This window comes from Macaca fascicularis, chromosome 20 (assembly GCF_037993035.2).
Source record: "Macaca fascicularis isolate 582-1 chromosome 20, T2T-MFA8v1.1".
NCBI lineage: Eukaryota > Metazoa > Chordata > Mammalia > Primates > Cercopithecidae > Macaca > Macaca fascicularis.
The window spans coordinates 25,189,464-25,212,310 of record NC_088394.1 but is presented as its reverse complement, the minus strand read 5'-3'; the positions used below and the strand labels follow the sequence as shown (position 1 = coordinate 25,212,310).

General features: G+C 42.7%; 1 protein-coding gene across 6 annotated transcripts in view; it reads right to left on the bottom strand.

Moving 5' to 3' along the window:
• Nucleotides 1–8,244: 8,244 nt before the first annotated feature.
• HS3ST4 (heparan sulfate-glucosamine 3-sulfotransferase 4) overlaps nucleotides 8,245–22,847 on the bottom strand; it is a 441,709-nt gene continuing 427,106 nt past the window's right edge. For 3 of the 6 annotated variants that reach the window (XR_012428826.1, XM_074027000.1, XM_045382295.2), the window contains one exon: nucleotides 8,245–10,323. Coding sequence is in view for 2 of the 6 variants with exons in the window: in XM_045382295.2 (XP_045238230.2) it covers nucleotides 9,687–10,323 (637 nt within the window). In the remaining 4 variants the exon portion in view is untranslated. Of the gene's footprint in view, nucleotides 10,324–15,332; nucleotides 15,433–22,847 lie in introns of all 6 variants that reach the window. The other 3 variants (XR_012428825.1, XR_012428824.1, XR_012428827.1) reach the window with 3 other exon arrangements.

Genomic DNA, 22,847 nt, shown 5'->3' with positions numbered 1-22,847 from the left:
TTTTAAATTTCATAATAATAACAGCAAACCCACTGAGCTCTTTTTTTTGTTGTTGTTATTCTCTCTTTTAAGCTCCTTATATATGTCATCCTATCCTCACATGTGCTATGAGGCTGGCGCTATCACTGAATACATTTAATGCATGAGGTAATCCAAGTCCAATGACAGGCGGAGAGAGACAACCTCACTTTTCTCCATGAAGCCAGTTCCTTTGGCCAAGAGAACAAGAGGGAGAGAACAGGGATAGGGATAGAACATTTGACAAAAGGAGGAGGTCTCAGAAACGAATACAAGGGGCCTGAAAAAATAGTTTCCCAGGGACCAATAAAAGGAATGAATAACAGAACGGAGGGCCCAGCCGAGGTTAGAAACCAGAAATTTATAAGGACCTCAATCTATATTCTCTGTTGTGAGCGCCAGAACTGAATAAATGCATAATGGGATTCATCCCAGCTTGGGGACTGGTCTGTGAGTCTGTGATTTAGACTCAGACCTTGTCCTGGTGCCTATGGCATAAACGCTTCCTATTTTATTGCTTGTTCTTTCCTTTCCTCTCAGCAGGAATCCCAGGTAACAAAAGCCCTTATTTCCAAAGGCCTTTTCCCAAGCATTCATGGAAGCAGGTCCTCTCCCCTGACACCCTTTACAGGTGCTTCCACTGGGATGAAAACTAAGAAATGTTTTCTTCTCTAAATGACAGAAAAGAAGCTATCTCCTGCTTGATCAAGCTATCTCTCGCCTTCGATTTGCAGAGTCACAGTGGAACCTGCAGCCTCACCTTCAAACACGTCCTGCTCTTTTCTCTAGGGAAAGAAGGAACCAAATTGCTAACTATTGCTTTTTCCATAAGTTGTCAGAAAGAACATCCACCACTTTTTTTTTTCTGTTTTGCCTTTATTGTAGATTTTTGATTGTCCCAAGGCCGTTCCCATGATCTTAGAAACAAACTGGTGACAAAAATTCAGCCTCTAAAGACATTTAAGGGTAAATATCCTTTGTTACAGAGACACAGGTGTAATTGAGTAGTAAGCAAAGATGTGGCAGAGGTAGATCTGCCAAAGAGATCGGAGCTTTTTGAAATTTGGCCGGGAAGGAAGACCATGTCCTTCCATGGTCCAGCAAAGAACCATGTTAAGGTTGCTGTGTATTAGCCCGTCTTTGCCTCTGTGGACCCACTGTAGAGGTAAGCAGGACATGAGATAATGGTCTCTCAGCCTCTCACGAACCATAATTTGTCATTTCTCCAACCTGCTTCTGGTCTAATCCTGCAATTCCAGCTCATTTCATTCTCTTTTGTTCCAGGATATTTTATGTTTCTTCCAGGTAGAAAGGAGCGGGGAAAAATAAGTTAGAAATTTTCAAAAAGCTTAATATCAACTCTCCTCTCAAGTTGAGATATAAAGGAAGGAGATATCCAATATCTTCTACAGCCCAAGCTCGCTTTAATTATCAAATTCCAGATTTTTGTGTTTCCCAAGAAACCATCCCATCCATTCCTGCTTACTGGCTGGACAGCTCTTGTGCTAACAAGAGAAAGATGGGCATCTTTCTCCTATTAAAGTTTCATGAGGACAGTTTAATGGGACTTCTTGTTCACAACCTTTCTCTACCACCTGGCATAGTGATGATATATAAATGTTTACTCAACAATAGAGTAATGAAATAAATAAAAAGATCTCACAGCTCCTTAGTTTAATAACTATCACTGCCTAAATATTCTTCCTTGTGCTTGGGTCTAATTTAGTTGATTCTGGATAGAGATAATTGCTCATGGCTTCCTCAGAACACCATCTTGTTCCCTATTCAAAGCAACTGCTCTAATGGTTGACAGATGAGATGTAGAGCCAGCAAAGGGCAGTAGACAACTATGAGCACTGATCCAACACATGCACAGGTCTAGGTTCACCTGCAGTTGTGTTCCCTACAGGACTCTGAAGCACTGTCAGTCCAGCCTGGTGAATATCTCATCAGTATCCTCTGACGCTTTGCGAAGGCCGTCAGAAAAAGTTGGACTACATTCCAGTGAGAGAAGCCTGGGGCCCATTCAGAATCAAGCATACACTTAACCCCTGCCTTTAGAAAAAGCCATCCTCTTAGCATGTTTAGAAACATTCCATTTCCAAGACCAATCTGTTAGGCAAAGCTACTTTTTTTTTGAAGGATTATTTATGAGTTGATCTTTTTAAAAAATTTTTTTAAATTTTACTTTAAGTTCTGGGATACATGTGCTGAACGTACAGGTTTGTTACATAGGTACACATATGCCATTGTGGTTTGCTGCACCCATCAACCCATCATCTAGGTTTCAAGCCCTGCATGCATTAGGTGTTTGTCCTAATGTTCTCCCTCCCCTTCCCCCCAACCCCGCAACATGCCCTGGTGTGTGATGTTCCCTTCCCTGTGTCCATGTGTTCTTACTGTTTAACTCCCACTTATGAGTGAGAACATGCGGTGTTTGGTTCTCTGTTTCTGTGTCAGTTTGCTGAGGATGATGGTTTCCAGCTTCATCCATGTCCCTTGGAACCAACCCAAATGCCCATCATTGACAGACTGGATAAGGAAAATGTGGCACATATACACCATGGAATACTAAGCAGCCATGAAAAAGAATGAGCTCATGTCCTTTGAGGGGCAAAGCTACTTTTCAGTATAATTGAATTATCTCCTGAGTCTCTGATTTGAGGGTAGTGGGAAGTGCACAGGACTAGAAGTCAACAGATCTGGGTTGGAAGCCTTGCTCTTCTGTGTTATCTTAGGCAAGACAAGGTAATTCCTAATTTTGCATCGGTACAATGAAGACATATGACATGGACTCTGAGGGTTCTTTACACCAAATTTCTCAGCCCCACTATTAACCTGCACTAGGATTCCTGCATCAACTTTTCCTGGTGCTCAGTGCTACCCTAAATGTCTTCTCTGACTTTCCATTGCTTTTTTTTTTTTTTCCTTTTTCTCAAAATACCCTGCTCTGGAAAAAAAGAGCTATGGGACCCAGGTTCCCAAGGTTCATAGGATAGAAAATCTGACATCTTTGTAAGGGGAGGCTTCTCTCAGTAGACACCATGTCATATGTGGCTCTGGAAGGAAATGGTAAAGGGGAAGAAGCTAAATACGGAGATAACCCATCCCTGAAAGGATTCATCCAGAAAACTTGCTAGGGAGCACCTCCTGGGGCCAGGTGGTTAATAAGAGAAATCTCTATTGTTCTGGGTTTCAGTTTGAATGCAGATCTCTATTTTCTCCTGGAAAAGAACCAGAGAATGGGTTTGTGATGTCTGAAACTGGCCAGATTGAGAAGTATTAACCCCAAAGAGCTCCATATCTCACAGTCAGTCCGTCTTATGCCCCACAGTTATTACAACAACAGGGATTTATGAGTCCACTCAGAGCCAGAAATAAGCTGTGATGAAGATCTTTCTGATCCCCAAAAATGAAAGACTGTTGTAGTTCTAGTCTGTTCACAGCCTCATGGACGACTCCCCATGTCATTGTTGTCTGCAACTAAAACTCAGTATCAATTCTCCTGCCTATTTAAAAATAATTTTTTCCACGTGGTCCAGAATGATTAGACAGGATCACAGCTATTCAAACTGACCTTTCCTGGGCTTAGAAAAATACCCTTTCAAATCATGTTGACTACCATTATTAGGGCAGGCTGCACTGTCACTTCTTTCTCCCATTATTCTGAGCCAGCCACTTCATGGTTTTACTTCAGTCATTACCTTGCTTTGGAAGTCTGGAAAAGTCTCTTGCAAACCCAACTCCTTACAGTCCCCATCTTTAAAATAAGGTCGTAACACCTGATTATCCCTGAGCTAGAGGACAAGTCTACCTTATATGTTAATTTAATTAAAGCTGTGTATTGTGCAAGTGTGTTTTAATTTGAACTATTACTGATTTTAGCACATTTTCAGAAAAGATGAATTTCAAGTGGTTTGGTGTTTCCTTCTGGATGTATGAGTCAACAGGCAGCTGACACCTAAGGGTATCATCAAAGATATCCCTTGAAATTGGACCAAAGACAATACCAAGGAAACTATAGGTGGTAGAAGGAGCCTGGGAGGATTTATGTTCCCTATTAATGGCTTGGCTATGGTCATTTAAAAAAAAGAGATAGCATCTTCCCTTCTGGGCAAATATTTTTCTTGTTAACCATGTTCTTTATGCATCTCTCTCTCTCTCTCTCTCTCTTTCTTTCTCTCTCTCTCTGTCTCTCTCCCAAATATTTGTCTTCTTAATTACTCAATCTTATAATTGTTACCTTTTCTTTTGTTAGTGTCTACCACTTGGTGCTTTGTAAGAATTGTCTTAGAATTTGGGATGAGACTAAATGCTGCTGAGTGTGGTCTTTATTGCAACAAGTACTTGGTGGTTTTCCCTTCCCCCTAGTTGGTTATCCTCTGTATTATCTCCCCCTACCCTGCTTCATTTCATGTACACTCTGTATGTCCCTCCTCATTTAGCCTAAATCCATGTCCATCTTCCCCACTGGGCTGGGAGTGCCAAGTGTCAGGGTGAGTCAGCTTTGCTCTTCCCCATATCTCTTCCTGTTACCACTTGGTCACTCCACAGATGTGTGTGTGTGAATTAAAGACTGAATAAAATATGACAGCTTCTAGAGCAGTGTTGTTTTCCCATAGCCCAGGGACACTAGAGATTCTTGCTTATCTTCCATTCATGGACATGTATTTTATTAGCCTTGATTTCCTGCCTTGATGACAGAAAATGTACTATTATTACCTCGTCATATAAGACATTTCACAATTTGAGAAAGTGGTTCCATTTATCTCTTATGTCTGAAAATGACAAGTCTACATTCTTTTGAGAAACTGGGAAATGCATGAACTCATCTCTTTCCACCCTAATTTGTTACAGGAAGAACCTGAGGAGATCTGCCAATCCCAACTTATTTCCGGAAAGCTACGAGAGCTGCTCCTAAGGATGTACCCTGCTTCCAAACCATCTTTGTCTTCCATGTAAACTTTTAGGATTCAGAACTTCAAGCGCTGAATACATAGCCTGAAAGCTCAAAAACATTGCCCTCACCTTCATTTCAAGAGAATATGTTTGGCTCTGTATGAATGAATCTCGAAGCCTTGTTATATCTGAAAGAACCTTGAGTATGCAGCAAGGGAAAGGCCACAGTGGGGGGAACCCATCTATGAATTCGGTGGAGAAAAACCCTGTCTTTGGGTAGGGGAGAAGGTTTTGCATTTGAGTGTCTGAAATTCAGCCCATTCAGTGCCATTTATAAGGAGCTCTTCTTCTGGCCTTGACTTTAAGCACATCAATGGTGCTTCACTTTCCCTTAGCACTCTCATCATTGTTAGGTCTGAGTAAAACAGCGCTTTCACCTGAACATAGTCCCTGGAACACTATAAAGGCATGTTGTTGTGGAAGGGGTTTGGGGAACCATTTTTTCTTCTCCTCTTCTTCCTTCTTAATCTTCTTCACAATTAACTTCTTCACCATCATCATCACCATGGTCATCTTTATCACCATCACCCCTGCAGTATGATCACCATCATCATTATTATCATTATCTTTATCACCATCAGCTCTGCATCATTATCATCATCATTGCATCCCCATCATTATCCTTATCACCATTATCTCCACAGATCATATCATCATCATCATCATCACCAACGTCACAACCATCATCATCACCATCAGCTCTGCATCATCATCATTGTCATCACCATCATCATTATCACCATCACCATCATCATTATCACCATCACCATCACTACTATCATCTTTATCACCATCAGCTCTGCATCATCACCATCATTATCATCATCATCATCCTTATCACCATTGGCTCCACAGATCATCATCATCACCATCACTACCATCACCATCACTATCATCATCACCACCATCACCACCATCCGCTCATCATTATCACCATCGTCATCATTGTCATCACCGTCATCATCCTATCACCATCATCTCTGCAGTATCATCACATCACCATCGTCATCTTTATTACCATCAGCTCTGCTGCATCATCATCATCATCACTATTCTTGTGTCAATGAAGTACTTTATTCTTTTCAAATACTTTCCCATCTATTAACTCATTTTGATCATCAGAAAAACTCTGGGTGGTAGGCCAGCAGGAATTAAGTACACTTATGTTACAGATATGAAAACTAACATTCATATTGATAAATCTAGTTGTCCAAGACACAGACAGAGGCAAGGATAAAACCCAGTGACCTCTTTCCCGACCATAGTGAGGCAATGAGAAGTTTTCTTTGTGAAATAAAGAGGTGGGTGAATGAGAGGGGGAAAGAGTTGGGGTCTTAAAGAAGTGAGGCTCAGACTGGACTCCTAGTGCTAAGGGATTGAGCAGGCCACACTATCCTGAACCTAAAATCTGATCCGAGGGGCTCTTGAAGTTTGCAGGGAATCCCAAAGAAGGGTCACATATTTACTAAAGTCGTGACTTTCATACACAGTCCAAAAGATAAATGGGCTGCTGGATGCTTTTGATTATTATTGTTGTGTTTTGAGCTCGTAGGTCTAAGTCAAGGTTTTCACACCTTTCAGGTACAGAATGATATTGGCAGAAAGAGACGAATACAGGAGCAATGACAGCTGCACTATTTGGGAGCATGAATTCTCCTTTTCCCGTCTCTGAACCACACGCAGCAGCCTTCCCAGAGCCATGAATCATCCATTTGAGGGAAAGGAGGGGGACAGAAAATTAAACATAATTTATGCTTTGCTAATTGAAATCAAATACAAAATTCAATCTCCCGTGAGTTGCAATGCTCACGTTTAAATAGAGCGGAAGTATTATTAACCTGACTCTATTTCAGCAAGTTGACTTAGCTTTTCTGGATAGAAAATAATTCCTTCATCAAGTCTCCACATTGCAGAAGGGGACATGGCTAAGTGGTTCACTCCCAGAGTGACAGGATCAAGCTAGAGTAGACACTGAAGAAAACGGACCTTAAACATGACAAATTTGCATTTCTCTTCAGAACCACGAGTTTTCAACTATAACACCAAACACTATTAAATATAAAAACCCCCTAGATCCCAAGGCTTAGCCCTCTGCCCTCTTTCTCCAGGGAATTTTAACCTCCTGTTGTATGCAACGATGTATAAATAATTTAAGGGGGCTTCTCCACTTTTATTTCCCAGGTGAAGTGGCTTATTCACCATTGGCTAACCACATTACAAAATGGATTTGCTTGTCATATTTTGGGGACGTATTTATGTGAGGACACACGTTTTGGAGGCAAGTCTTGATGTTCTGGGTTTTTAAAGACACATAGACAACCAGGGAGATGGAAAATGGAGAGTAGGTATGACTGAGGGTCCAAATGAATATGTGCCTGTCCAGAATGGAGGTGATGAGAGTAAGCTAGATTAATAGGTCGTTTATTTCTTCAAAGCATTGCTACAACCAGATTCTCCTTTGACTGTCTAAGTTATAAGGGCAACACTTAGCCCTCTTGCCACTGAACTCCAAAAGAGCACATGTTTCTGCAGGGAAGCCATGACACTGTGGAGGTCACTTCCCTTGGAAATAATTCCCAGAAAAGCAAAAGCATAAAAGGAGGTAGGAGGGAGGGAGAGGAGGCAAAGAAATACAGAGGAAAGTCTTTTCCTCCAGTTGCTCTCAGTTCCAGCTTCCCTAAGAATATTTTTGAAAGGATGAATTCCTGAGCCTCGCCTTAGAGTTTCTGATTCATGAACAGACCTGAAACAGAGCTCAGGAAGCTGTAAGCTTGAACAAACTCCATGGCTGACTCTGATGGGTAGGGAGGACTGAAACTCACTCACGCCTTGCTCTGCTTATGAAACCAAACCCCACATGAGTCCCACAGTTTGCCCTTCTAAAAATGAGTGCGTTTTCTTCCTTCAAATGTGTATGTATGCATTTTGATCTGTTTCTTCTTTTGCATTGATAGTGCAGGTATATGGGTTGCCTTCAGCTCAATAACTGCTTTATTATCTGGAAAAATGATTTGTAAGGCTGTTTATGAATCTGGCGTATCAGTCCATTCCTTGCTGGGATTGGTTAAGATAGGAAAAGCTGCACTCCTTTTAGGACCCACCTGCTTTGTACTATTGCAAGATTTATTGTGCTCTGCAGACAGAACCTTCTGAACATTCTTGACTCTGGGACTTTCCGGCCGTCTCAGAGAGAGGATGCTCCCGGCATTCCAGGGGAGGGGGGAAGATGGAGATGATCAACACAAACACAGCATCAAAACCCATTAATCAGGTTGCATTAAGCTTTATAATAACACAGTTTTCATTTAGCGGGAGAAATGACAGTTTAATAACAGCTGAACAGATTTAACTCCCCCCACTCATATAAATTTCCAGTTTTACTAGAACAATTCCCGGTTTTGGAGACCTGTGAACAAGTGCTTTATGTCAAATGATGCATTTTAATTGAATCAAACTGATGGGAAGGGACACTTCATTCAGCAGCCCTTGATGGGGATGTCTGCAGACAGTCCTTGCTCACCCCAACCCCCATAAACTGGATCTGATGAATGGAGTCAGCTTTCTTGCCACTACCCCACTCTCTGCCATCTCTAAATAGAGAAAATGAAGCCCGAGGTGGTGGTGGTGGGGCAAATTGGAAGAATGATGACTGCTCCTCTCCCCATTACATGGCTAAGGATTACTCCTAATAACAGACTTGTCAACTTTCTGGTCTTTGCCCTTCTGGGGACCTAGGGGACAGAGTTCACCCCCAAAAACATGCCTCAGAACCATAGTGCTTGGGAGAGATGGGCTTCAGGTAAGGCAACCTCCCACCAAGAGGACAGGATTTCTTCTTTTACCCCCAGATATGGCCACTCATCTCTGCCAGCCTCAGAGCTCTGACCTCAGTTACAATTACTTTACTCTTAGAGCAGCCCTGTGGCCCTGATCTGAACACAAGAGCATACGCTAAGCTTCTCCACAACCCAGGATACTCATGAAGAGCGAGACCCAACCCCATTTAGAGGGCTCTTGGAAAGAAGGCTTTGAGGGGTGTCAGCTTTTATTTTCCTTCGCGCGCGCGCGCGCGCGTGTGTGTGTTTGTGTGTGTGTGTGTGTTTGGTGAGGAACGTGCATGCCTCTGCCTTCATGATGTGGGGAGGGAGGAAGTCAGGGGTTGTGGAATGAGGCCTTTAAAGAGAAGACTACAAACACCTTAGAGGGAGGACCTTGCTCCCTAGGAGTCCTGGAGCACTCAGCCACAAAGTGCACTCTGGCGAGAAGCCCAAGCAGAGGTGTAGACAGAGTGCCCGTGACAGATACAGGGCTAGAACCCTGGCTCCCCAAGCTAAAGTGAGAACCCCCATAAAGCAGACCCTTTTTGTCACTCACATATACATTAATAGCACTGTCTCTGACATTGACAGCTATTTATCCTCTGTCTTCAGGCTATATTAACTAGCAGAAGATAAGAATGAACAGTGGGTTCTGGTGGCCATCTGGTCAACCAGATGCTGCTGCCCAGATGGGCCTGGTTCCTCCATGGGGATACCGTGGGATCCACCTGTTTGCCTAAGCTAACAGCACTGGAGGCAATCCTGGCTGCATGAAGGAGGAGGAGATCTACTTGGCACTCCAGCAAGTGAAGCTGCAGAAGCTGGGGTATTCAAGGACTCAGGCAAGGAGCCTCCTTAGCTATTGACTAGCCTTCTTCTGCCTCTCTAGCCTCATTTATCACCCTCTTCCTGTTCCCACTGAAAATCTTGGCCAGTCATTTGGTAAAACATCATGTTGAAGGGTTTGTAGAATTTCCTCAGTCTGTGGATGACATCTGGGTCGATGCGAGGATGAGTCCGACCTTTGCTCTTGCCTAAGCACCTCGGGGCACTGCTGTCTTCCGGCTTCTTTAGGCAAGGGAACCCCTTGGTTTTGTTGAAATAGAAATGCTTCTCAGTCACAACACGTTTGAGGCCTAGAAAATCCTGTACTTTGGCCATTTCCCCGGCGGGGTCCACAATAAGCCGCTCACCACTGACAAAGAGGATCTGGGAGAGGGGGAAATACTGGAGCCAGTTTTCCAGGTGCAGAGCATAGATCCCTATTCGAATGGCACTCCAGGAAGCATCGATCAGCCCGAGGGTCCGGTTTTTGAAGGCCAGCACCTCAAAGGTGGGGATCTCGGGTTTCTTTGACAGTGTCTGCGTGTAGTCAGAGATGGCCCTGGTCACAGGGTTTCTCACCACCACAATCAGTTTGATGTCCTTGGCCATGGAGTGAATGCGCTTGGGAGCCTCGTTTGTCACAAAGTAACTTGGAGTCTTCTCCATGGTTATTTGCCCATCCAAAGTCTTGGGCATCACATTTCTAGGAGAGGGAGGAAAAGGGAAGAGAATGGTTATTCCTATCCAGAAATATCTTAACTTCTTCCTAACCAGAAATATCTTACCTTCTTTGCACAAAATGTGTGATATAAACAACCTAGTTTGCAACCACCAAATAAAATTGATAAACACTTGGAAGTTCTTCTTACCTATATCTCCCGACTATAGTCTTATCTTGACTATGTATTATCAGAAAAGGCAACATAAGGCATATGCATTCTCTCCTGGGAACGTTATATCCCTTATATATCCCTAGGTTTAAATGGCTATTCTATCTCTTACCAGTTATGTTTAACCTAGATACACCCTTGATTTCTCTACATACTAGTTGTATAATCCCTGAAATGGAGATAATGATAGCACTGACTTCACACTGTAGTGTAAGGATTAAGTGAGATAATGCTTAAAAAGCATTGAGCAATGAAGCTGGCATGTGTAAGAGCTCAATACATTAAATAAATTATTATTGTTGTAGTAGTTTTTAGAAAATCTTTGAGCTCAACAAGACGGATTGGCAAACTACCTCCTGCCTCCTATTTTCATATAACTCACAGATAAGAATGATTTGTAATCACTGAATTGTTGTTGAAGAAAAAAAAACCAAAATGATAATAATAATAATATTTTGTGATGCATGAAAATTATATAGAAATCAAATTTCAATGTTTATAAATAAACATCCCTTGGTACACAGCCACACTCATTCATTTACATATTCATCTAGGCTGCTTTTACCATAAAACAGCAGAGCTGAGGAGGTAACACAGAGGCCATGTGGCCCAAAGAACCTGATGTATTTACTCCTTGTTCCTTTAAGAAAGAGTGCTGATCCCTGACTTGGTCCAAAGGCATTATTGTGCAAATGAGAAAACTGAAGCCTAGGGATGGGGAATAAACAGACAGGCTTTGTGACCTCAACAAATTGAATTACATCTTTGAGCCTTATTATCTTCATTTGTAAAATCCTAAAACCTACCTCAAGTCCCAGCACTTTGAGAGGCTGAGGCAGGCAGATCACGAGGTTAGGAGTTCAAGACCAGCCTGGCCAAAATGTTGAAACTCCGTCACTACTAAAAATACAAATTTAGGACCGGTGCAGTGGTTCACGCCTGTAATTCCAGCACTTTGGGAGGCCGAGGTGGGTGGATCACCTGAGGTCAGGAGTTCAAGACCAGCCTGGCCAACATGGTGAAACCCCATCTCTACTAAAAATATAAAAACTAGCTGGGCATGGTGGCGGGCACCTGTAATCACAGCTACTCAGGAGGCTGAAGCAGGAGAATTGCTGGAACCTGGGAGGTGGAGAATGCAGTGAGCCGAGATGGAGCCATTGCACTCCAGACAACAGCGAGACTCCATCTCAAACATAAAAAAATAAAAGAAATTAGCCAAGCGTGGTGGCACGTGCCTGTAGTCCCAGCCACTCAGGAGGCTGAGGCAGGAGAATCGCTTGAACCCAGGAGGCGGCGGTTGCAGTGAGCTGAGATGGCGCCACTGCACTCCAGCCTGGGTGACAAAGCGAGACTTCATCTAAAAATAAACAAACAAGTAAATAAATAAATAAACAAATAAATAAATTCAGTTGAGAATAAAACGACATATAAAATGAAATATCTAGCCTAGGTCTGGTTCATTTTATGGGATTTTATTCTTTCTTTGCTCTCAGAATTGTCCAGCGAGCCACTGACAGATCCCATAGCAGGGTCCGCATCTCTTGGTTCCCTTGCTAAGGCTGCTCCTCCACTCCCATTCCTCCATCCAAGTTTGCCTCCAGAGTAGCCTTATCTTATTTGGGAGTTCCAAGCTATTAATATTAAAGGGGTTTGATGCCATTTTCCCCTAATCTCAATGAGGCAGGCTTATCAATGATAAAATGAAGCTTAGAATGCCATTATACAGTCAATTTGCTATAGGCATATGTAGACCAAAGTTAATTGACGATAAACCTGTTCAATACCTGTCAGTACAGCAGACCATCTGCCACCATGTGCTCCGTTAAATCTATTCACTTCCAGCCTTGCACCAAAGTGGTACATTGAGGATTACACAAGACCTCTTTGTTATGATGACATGCTTCTAAATGTCTTAGCTAATAAAACTTAATACAGACGAAGATCCCCTAGCTTCTCCTACCATAATTAAATTTATTTAGTATCGCGTGTGTGGAGAAAGAATGACTTTTCTTTTATCTCTAATTCACATGCTCTGTCAATAATTAATTGCAACTGGGTTTTGAGCTTTCTCTGCAAGCACTTTTATGAGGCAAGAGGAATTTGCCTCGTAGAGAAATTCACAAAGAGCTGGATGTCGTTAAGGTGTAATGGTTGGGCAGCGTGGTGTTTTCAGATCAAAGCAATAGCCCTGGCCATAAACAACCATGCTCATCTTGGAGTGACATATTCTCCAAAGTAGTTTGAATGCCTTTGTGTGTGTCTGTTTGGTTCTCAACAGATCAATTTGTCTAATTTGGAGGAACAGGGCTAAGGAGTGCAGCCCCTGGGAATCAGATTTATCTGAATTAAGAGTTCCGATTACCCATGCTACCTTGATGAAGTTATTTAACCCATTTTGAACCTTAATGTTTCATCAAAGAAAACAGGGTTAATAAAAGGCCATGCCTCACAGGATTTTAACGAAGATTAAATGTCATAATGCAGGTAAATCATTTAGGATCGTGCCCTTTCAATGTTAGAATTTTTATAACTTAAGCCAGCTGGCCAAAATCAGGATTATTCTTACAGCAATTCTTACAGAAGGGCAAGGAAAAAAAAATACTGCATTTGACGAAATGGAAAAGGCTGAAAAACATGGGATCTAAGGAACTGATCTAGAAAAAAGTATACTCTAATTCATGCCAATATCATCAATTGCACTTCCAGGTCTGGAGGCTGGTGTGCAACAAGGGAGCTACCATTACTTCAGCCTGAGTATAGGAAATATACTGACATCTTATTTTTATTTCAAGTGGAGAGATATATTCCCTTGTTTTATTATGCAACTCATATCAGATTATAAAAATATTAGATAAATCTTGATGCAAAAACACATCATCTGAAAATAGCTATTTTGACATGGCCTTTTCCAGATTTTAGTTCCTCTGATGTATTTTTGTGTGTTTATTTTGTTGCTTTTTTTTTTTTTTTTTTAGTGTAGGAGCAGCTGCTTGACTTTTCTTTCCATCCATTCTTCACCTTTCCCTTCTTAGACCTCAACGTTTCTCTTTGCATTGAGTGCCATTCAAATTCATCTCCTTTACTTCAGCTGATTGACAACCTGTCAAGATCTTTGTGGATCTTGAGTCTTTTATCTGAAGTGTCTGGGACAAAATGGTACCCAACGTATAAGCTGGTAGATTTAGGAGAGTAGATGTGTGCCTAGCTCACTGCTTGTTGCAAAAGGAAGTAAGAAAAGGCATTGCTGAAGGCTTTGGAGATGGTAGAGGGGAGCAGAGGACCCTAAAGAGCTTTGACCATCATGCTACCCATGAATGTGAAAAGTATATACTTTAGGAGAGTTTCTGCATTTGGGGCACACATGGGGAGACTCTCATTGAGTCACGATTCAACCATTGTGGCATGAGTTATCCAGTTATTTTGTCAGTAAGAAGATAACCAGTAGTTGCTTAAAATCTGTGAAGGACAAAGCTCCCTTTCCTTAAACTGATTCTGAAACAGTTATAGTCATCCATTCATTCCATAAATGGTCACGTATGGGGAATGTAACAGTAAACAAAACCGATGCAGTCCCTTCCTCCACTAAGCTACCAGTGTAGCTCCTGCAGTTGATACATAAAGAGCTCTTTATAGTATCATACAATGAACTATTTAAATCAGCAGAGCAGGCATCATTATTACTCCAGTTTTACAGAGAAGGAAACAGGAGCAGAAGCTAAAGATTTGTTTCAAGGTCTCACTAAATGTGTATGTTGTTTCTAAGTTGAGTGGCTGAGCAAAAGTAATTCAACACCAGGATTGGTGCCTAATCCCAGGTCCTGGCAAATAACAGGTTCTCAGGGCCTATCTGTTGAGTGAATAGATGGGTGAATGACAAGCCATTAATCTCCACTCCTAAGTGTAGGCCAGTCCTAATATTAGGTTTTTGTTGTGATAGGTTTTGATGCCCCAATCTTCCTTTTCCCCACCTTCATCTCACCAGGGGTCTCACCTGGGCCTCCAGTCCAGTAACTACTTCCAAACCATGCTGGTCTCCCCCTTCCTGTAAGATTAGAGGAGGCATCTCTCCTGTGGATAGGACCAAAACCCTTGCTAACCTAGGCTTTGGATCTTATTCCCTTCCAACCTTTCAGGCACTTTTGCTCTCCATTTCACTTCTCTCTTCTAGGTTTTAAGTAAGTTCATTTTAACTGCATCTGACACCGCAATATACTCATGTTTTCACCTTTTGGTGTGCTTGAGGAACAGAAAGAAGACCAGTAATGCTGGAGGGGAGTGAGCAAAGGTAAAAAAGTCAGAAAATAGGCTCAGAGAGACGGACAGGGAATAGACCATGGAGGGCCTTGTGGGCCATGGAAAATGTACTAGAATTGTTTTCCTTATGTGATGAGAAGCCACGGAAGAATATCTCACAGAGGAGTATGATACAATTTACACTTAATTTTCTTTTTCTGGTAACGTTGCTGAGAAAAGATAGAAGTGTGGCAGAGATAGAAGGAAAGTAACCTGCTAAGAGACCATTTTAGGAGAGAAAGAGAGAAAGGGTGGGGGTCTGGGTGTAGGTGGAGAGGGCAACACAGAGAGAAGTGGTCAGAATAGGAATCGATTTTAAAATAAGGCCAGCAGTCCTTAATGATGGGTGGGATGTATGTGCAAGAGAAAGAGAAGCATCACAGATGACACCAACATTGTTGGCCCGTGCCAGTGGCTACATGGTAGCACGGTTTACTGACGTGGACACTACTGGGAACAGGGCAGGTTTTAGGGGAAGATACCAAGCCTAATTTCAGACTTGTCATATGAGATATGTCCTACATACCCAGGTGGAGGGATTGAGTAATCATGTTGATGCAGGAGGCCGAAATCCAAGGGAGATCCCGATGAGAAGTGGACATCTATGTCATGTGCTCAAGTTCCACCTGCCAGGGAGTAGGGAGAAGAATGTGTGCCCTCTTTACCTTTGTTAGAAGAAGACGCGACTGTCCTTTGCCTATGCTGGGAGTGTTCTCAAAACTGAAAGGTGTTCAGATGCTAGGTATGCCAAAAAAATTTTGTTTTATTTCATTAAAAAGATGTTCATGAACTTCTTCTAATTCCCAGAGTCCTTGTTAACCATCTGCATTATAGAACTTAGAATAATGTCATAATACGATTTTTTTCCCATGTCCTTCATGGCTAGTCTCAGTTCCTTGGGGACGTAGGCAAAGTTTTAATCACCTTTGTATCCCCAGTGCCAAACATAGTGTCTGACACATACTAGCGGCCCCATTACTATTTGTGGTTATTGGATGAAAGACAAATGACATTCCAATGAATACGCGGTCCCTGGAAGTCGGGAGAATTGAGGCAGTTTGCAGGACATGGCTTATCTAAGTAGGTGTTCCATGCATGGGGTTCAGCGTTTCTGAGTTTCCTCCCATCCCTGTCTGAAAGACCATGCACTTCAGCATGGACCATATGGTGAGAAAACACTGCATCTGGGCTTGGCACAGCTCGTTAACAGTATCTTGGGCGCTCAGAGCAACCGTGACATCAGCGTCAACACACAGTCCTGAAGCGCGAACCATTCTGCAAGATCACACATCTGCTCTCACAGCCCCAAATGTTTATGAGACACTCTCCAACTCACTCACCCTGTCCCCACTGCACTCTCCTGGTCCTTGCTAAGAACAGCCCAGTTTCTTTTTTTAAAGAGTTAGGGTCTCACTCTGTTGCCCAGGCCGGAATGCATTGGTGCGATGATGACTCACTGCAACCTTGAATGCGTGGGGCACAGCCACTTTTGAACGCAGGTCAGCCTCTGGGGTCCTCAGAGGAAACAATAACAATAGCTAACATGCAGCCTGGACTGACACAGCTATTCACTGAGTGCTCACTCCATGCTATGTTCTGAGGCTGAGAGTTCAAACTCTGAAGCTAGACTGACGTCTCTAAGCATTTTCAGACAATGGACTCACCAGCCCAGCAGTTAAGATCAGAGACTCCAGGAGCTAGACTTACCAAGTTTGCATCCACTGATTAACTGTGTGATCCTGGGCAAATTACTTAACTTAAGTAATATGGGTCTATTTCATTATTTGAAAACCAGGCATCATACTAATAATACCCCTTCTCATGGGGAGTTTGAGAGGATCAAAGGAGTTGATATGTAGAAGAGTGATTCTCATATGGTAAGTTCTCAATGCAGTAGCAATTAATTTTTTTTTTTTTTTAGACGGAGTCTCACTCTGTCTGTCACCCAGGCTGGAGTACAGTGGCACAATCTCGGCTCACTGCAAGCTCTGCCTTCCAGGTTCACGCCATTCTCCTGCCTCAGCCTCCCGAGTAGCTGGGACTACAGGCGTCCACCACCACGCCCGGCTAATTTTCTTTGTATTTTTAGTAGAGATGGGGTTTCACTGTGTTAGCCAGGAAGGTCTCAATCTCCTGACCTCGTGATCCGCCCGCCTCGGCCTCCCAAAGTGCTGAGATTACAGGTGTGAGCCACTGCACCCGGCCGCAGTAGCTATTAATTTTTAAAACAACTCTTAAAAGAAGGTTTTATTATAATCCCCACTTTAGGGATCAGGAAACTGAGATCCAGTGCGATGGATTAATTTACCCAAAGCCACAAGAGGTGGAGTCGCAATTCAATCCCAAGTCTGTCTGACACCATAGCCCAAGCTCTTGGCTACTGCCTGACAATGCTTAACCAAACAGCAAAACCTCAGCAAGGTTACATGACTAGACCAAGGTCACTTGTAGGTGGCAAAGTTGAATCTTAAAAGGAGACACATCGTATGTTGTGCAAAGCTGAGCTATCCCTGACTTGCCACTGGGAGTTACAGAAACCCAGACCAGAATCCCTAGAAATTCTTGCCAGATCAAGCTACATCATTCAATTTGTGATATCTCTCTCCAGGGCCTCCTCAATTGAAGCAAATGGATACTACCATGAATGGCGAGGGAGAAAGCAATCACCCGTATTAGATATAAAGTGTTCATTCTCTCTGGAAGGGTCAGGAGTGGAGCTTGCCTTTGGCTTGCCTGAATTACAGGTGTGTGGGCATCTTACATTTTCCCAAATGCATTATCCAGTGGAACAAATGGTGCATAAATTAGCAATATTTTCTGAGCCCTGCTGATGAACCCAAGAGGATGGTGGTTAGAGCAAGGGCATGGGGTGAAGCAGGGCCAGTTCCCCTGCACAGAAGAAAGAAACTCACTTAAAATTCAATGGAGCACCTGCTTACTTGCCAAGCACTGAGGAAGGCAATTTCACATATTATCCTAGTTAAGTCTCACAAGTACCATACAATTCACTTAGCCCATTGTAGAGATGCAAAAACTTGGAGTCAGAAAGACAAAGAACCTTGTCCAGGGATGCAGAGCCGGGACCTTGCCCTGCTCAGTTATGCTGGAAAGTTCATTGTGTTTTTCAAACCAAAATTCATGAATTCTGAAAATCTGAGGGCAAAAAGTCAAACCATTTGGAGACCACATTCTTAAACAGAAACCCAAGAACAGGATCTGTACATATGGTCCTGAAGCTCTAGGGCTTTCAGTAAAATTGCAGCCAAGAAAGAAGGAATCCTGAGTTATAGTTATGACTTAATAGCTAACTTGCTGAATTAAGTAAAAACATGGACTTTCCCTCCCTGGACTTCCAATTTCTTTGCAACAAGAGGGTCAGGTTAATAGATAGTCCCTTGTTAATTCCACCGAGTATGTATTGGTGCTTATTACGTACCAACTGTGGGGTATATGTTGATAATAAAGCAGGTGTGGTCCCTGCCCTTCAATAGACTGTATGTTTTTGGAGGAAAGGTCTGTATATCCCATTTAGTAACATGATCTGTGGTTCAGATGGGATGTCTTTGCAGTCCCATCAAACAGAATGATATGTGCCAAATCTCAGTGGCATTGCCACATGCCTACAAGAGAGGAGACAGAAAGGAATGGACAGAGAAGAGGAAAGGAGGAAGAGGAGGAGCAAAGGATGAAGGAGACTGGAAGGGAAAATAAGGAGAAATAAAGATAAGAGGAAGAATGGGAGGAGAAGGGGAAAGAGGAGCTGGGCTTGGAAGATGCACAAATAATTCAAATACTGAGAGAAAATGAAGGATGCATCCCAGGTTTAAATAACACATGATCACACATTGGGAGAAATTTTCAAACTGAGGTCTCTAGCAACATTTGTTGTTTTAAAGTTTGTGCCAGGCAGGTACACGTGTTTTAGGATGAGAAGGTTTAGGTTTGTCAGAGACATTCCACTGAGGTTGTAGCGGCAATAGCCCTACTGAAGCAGGCTGAGAAGGTAGATACTCATTATTCCCCATGGTATCAATGAATAATCTGAGGCTCAGAGAAGTTAAGTGTCTTGCCTAAGATCATACAGCTCGTATGTGGCAGAGTCAGGATCTGAAACCCAGCAGAACCAATGCTCCTTAACCCTATTCAATGTGTCAAAGGAGAGGAAGGCCCAGAACAGAAATAGAGGCAGGAGGAGGAGACAGAACAGTGACTTCAGGTGGAGAAATGAGGGTTTGTCAATATTCTTACTCTGGGAAAGAATCCCTCGTAACAACAGACATGAATTTTGTTTTATTTTGTTTTCTTTTGAGTAAGGGTCTCACTATGTTGCCCAGGCTGGTCTCAAACTTCTGGCTTCAAGCAATCCTCCTGCCTCGGCCTCCCAAAGTCCTGAGAGTACTGGCGTGAGCCACAGTGACTGGAGCAGACATGAAAGTTTACCAGGTCTTAATGCATGGCAGCAGGGATGTGGTCCAGATCAAGGAGACAACGTTTAGGAATTTCCTGCTTAATGGCTTTGATTTTCCCAATGACAGAAGAGTAGGGTCGATTGCTGAGCTTAAGGACCTTGGGAGTGGGACTGAAAAGGGAACAGAATGTAGCTGGATGATATATTAACAATTTATGGATTATGAAGACCTATTGAGAAATTATCTTATGCTTGATTTTGCTTCCAGAGACTCATCTGGAAGACAGAGGACTCATCACCACCCCACCCACCACCACCACCATCACATACTCCCATTGCCAAGGAGGGCAGCTATTCCCTTATGAAAAGCTCTGGCTAATTTTTATCTCCAGGGAAGGCGAACATTCTCTATTTTGTGGACTAAAAAAGATGTTACAGCATCCTAGACAAACCCACTGAGAGGTCTTCATGTTTCAAAAATCTAGGTCTTACCCAGGGTTTCTTAACTTCAGCACAGTCAACATTCTGGGATGGATAATTCTTTGTAGTGGAGGCTGTCCTGTGAATTTTAAGATGGTCAGAAGCATCCCTGGTCTCTACCCGCCAGATGCCATGGCACCCACCAGTCATGACAACCACAGATGTCTGCAGACATTGCCACATCTCCCTTGGGGGTCCAAATGAGCCCCGGTTGAGAGCCATGAGTTTAACCGATCTAACCAAACTGCCCCGACTTGTCTACCCAAACCGCCTTGATTTGAATCTAGGCTGTGCCCTTCCTTACAGGTGGGGCTTTGGGCAAGTTACCTAGCCTGTCTGTGCCTAGATTTTCCCATACATAAAATGGAATGATAATAATAATTGTAACACATATCTCAGAAGGTTGTTTTAAGAATGAAATGAGTTCATGTTTATTGCACAAAACATCATAAGCGCTGTATCAGTGTCTGCTATCATTATTATGGGTGTGGTTATACCACTGAGACAATCTGCAGGCTCCATGCCAGCTCCTGAAACAGCAAATATCTGAGATTGCTTAACACAGAGCTCTGGATATGGGAAAATTCCTTTGTGGATTTTTGTGTGGTTGAGCACTAGGCGTTAAGTTTTTGAAGACCTTCTGGCCAACATTGACTCAGAGGGTGTGCAGACATCTACAAAGCCAAGCCTCGTGTGACCAAGGGAAGATGAGGGACACTCTCTTATGGCCCAGGGTTGTGCCACAAGCGGTGACAGAGGCGAGTCTGAATAATGACTGGTAAAGGACTTCTGTTCAAAGTAACAACATGAGTTTCAAGCCAGGTTTAATTTGAGTTAGAACATAAGAACCTTTCTTGGAACCTAAGAGCTAAGGAGAAATTTATCTGTTCTACCAAAGATAATTAGCAACATGCACTGAGTATCTAGCTGAAGTTGGAAATTATAATTTGAACTGACAATGATCTACTCAGCGTACAGGGTCCAGGTGTACATTTAGAGGCGTGTGCCAGGCAGGTATAGCAGAATGACCGAGAGATAAGAAAACTGAAGATGCCTGTGAGTGCTCAAGCCTTGGGCCCTATTTCTGTCCCAGCCAGGTGATGAGTGTAGGAGTTTACGAGGGAGTAGATGAACAGGAAGACAGTGAGGACTAAGGACATAGAAGGTTTGATGTAGACACTGGACATGAAGGCTTGACTGCCCCTCTGGGTATAATGTGAAGACAGAGCTGAATTATTTCCATGCTTTTCTTGATGATTCTACTAAGGCAGGGGTCCCCAACTGCTGGGCTGCAGATCAGTACTGGTCCGTAGCCTTTTAGGAATGGGGCTGCACAGTGGGAGGTTAGTGGTGGGCCAGTGAGCATGACCGCCTGAGCTCCACCTCCTGTCAGATCAGCAGCGTCATTAGATTCTCATAGGAACGTGAACCCTATTGTGAACTGCGCAAGCAAGGGATCTAGGTTGCACGCTCCTTATGAGAATCTAACTAATGCCTGATGATCTGAGGTGGAACAGTTTATCCTGAAACCATTCCCACTCCACCCCCATCTGTGGAAAAATTGTCTTCCACAAAACTGGCCCATGGTGCCAAAAAGTTTGGAGACCTCTGTGCTAAAGCAAAAACAATACTGATGAATTTCTGAAGACATCATCATAAACAAATAAGGTGAGAGAGCAGACTCTCAGAAGAGCTACCAACCAGAAAGAAGAAGAGAGAGAATATGAGAATAGATTCAACTTTGAGAACTATTTCAACAAATGATGTTCATGATGCTCTTCTGAGTACACCCAAGCATCATAAACTGCTTTTGGATGGACTTTATCTCAAAGGATCAGAAGTTAAGGACACTGCCTATGCCATGGGGCCAGTTCCTCTTACTTTGTGTCCAGAGACATAAGAAAAGACAAATAAAAATTAGAAAAGAGAAAGGCCCTTTTCAGGCCATTTCCACCTCTGTAGCAGGTTGGCTCATAGCTTTTCAAAGGTAGTTTTTACTCTCTCAAATGAGTATAAAGAGGACTTTGTAGTTCTTCATCAACTCTAATGGTGTTTCCACTCCCTCAATAGTCAAGAGCAGGTCACATGTAATAGAAGGTCCCCACATCTACGTTCTTGGGGCAGGCTCCAAAAAGAAACTGTCTTGGTGGATTCAGGACATGTGGCACTTTCTCTAGTGCTCAGAAGAGTGTGTAGGGGTCACAGGCATGTCTGAATACCTCACGAGAACATAGAATTCTATCACAGAGGGTTGAAAGCCTTCTATCCCATGCTCTTAACAGATTTCCATATTGTTCTCTTGTACTACATATGTTTTCCTTCATGGGATCTGAGCTTTGGAACCCACTTTACTTATCCAAGTAATTACAATTTTTAAAAAATTATTTTATATATCAGAACTATATACAATTGCTTATTAGTGTTTCTTAAAGGAAAACCAGTCATTATACTGAAATAAATCTTAGCTTAGAGAGAAAAAGAAAAAAAAGAAAACTACAGAAAAAAAACTCTTCGTTTGTTCATTAATTTAGCAACTACAGCATGGCAGGCACTCTGCTAGTATTAGAAGATAAAACAAAGAGCAAAACCTTGCCCTTAAAAAGTTTTTGGGCGTGGCACAGTGGCTCACGCCTGTCCTCCCAACACTTTGGGAGGCCGTGGCAGGTGGATCACCTGAGTTCAGGAGTTGGAGACCAGCCTGACTAACATGGAGAAACCCTAAACCCATCTCTACTAAAAATACAAAATTAGATGGGTGTGGTGGCACATGCCTATAATCCCAGCTACTCAGGAGGCTGAGGCAGGAGAATCACTTGAACCTGGGAGCTGGAGGTTGCAGCAAGCAGAGATTGTGCCATTGCACTCCAGCCTGGACAGCAAGAGCAAAAAATAAAATAAATAAATTAAAAAAAAGTCTCAAAACAAAAAAACAAGTTTTCATTTTCTAAAATAGTAAAGATGGTGGATATATTATCCACCATGGAATACTATTCAGACATAAGAAGGAACAAAATAATGTCTTTTGCAGCAACTTCAATGGAGCTGGAGGTCATTAATCTAAGTGAAGTAACTCAGGAATGGAAAAGCAAATATCGTATGTTCTCACTTATAAGTGGGAGCTAAGCTATGAAGGTGCAAAGGCATAAGAATGAA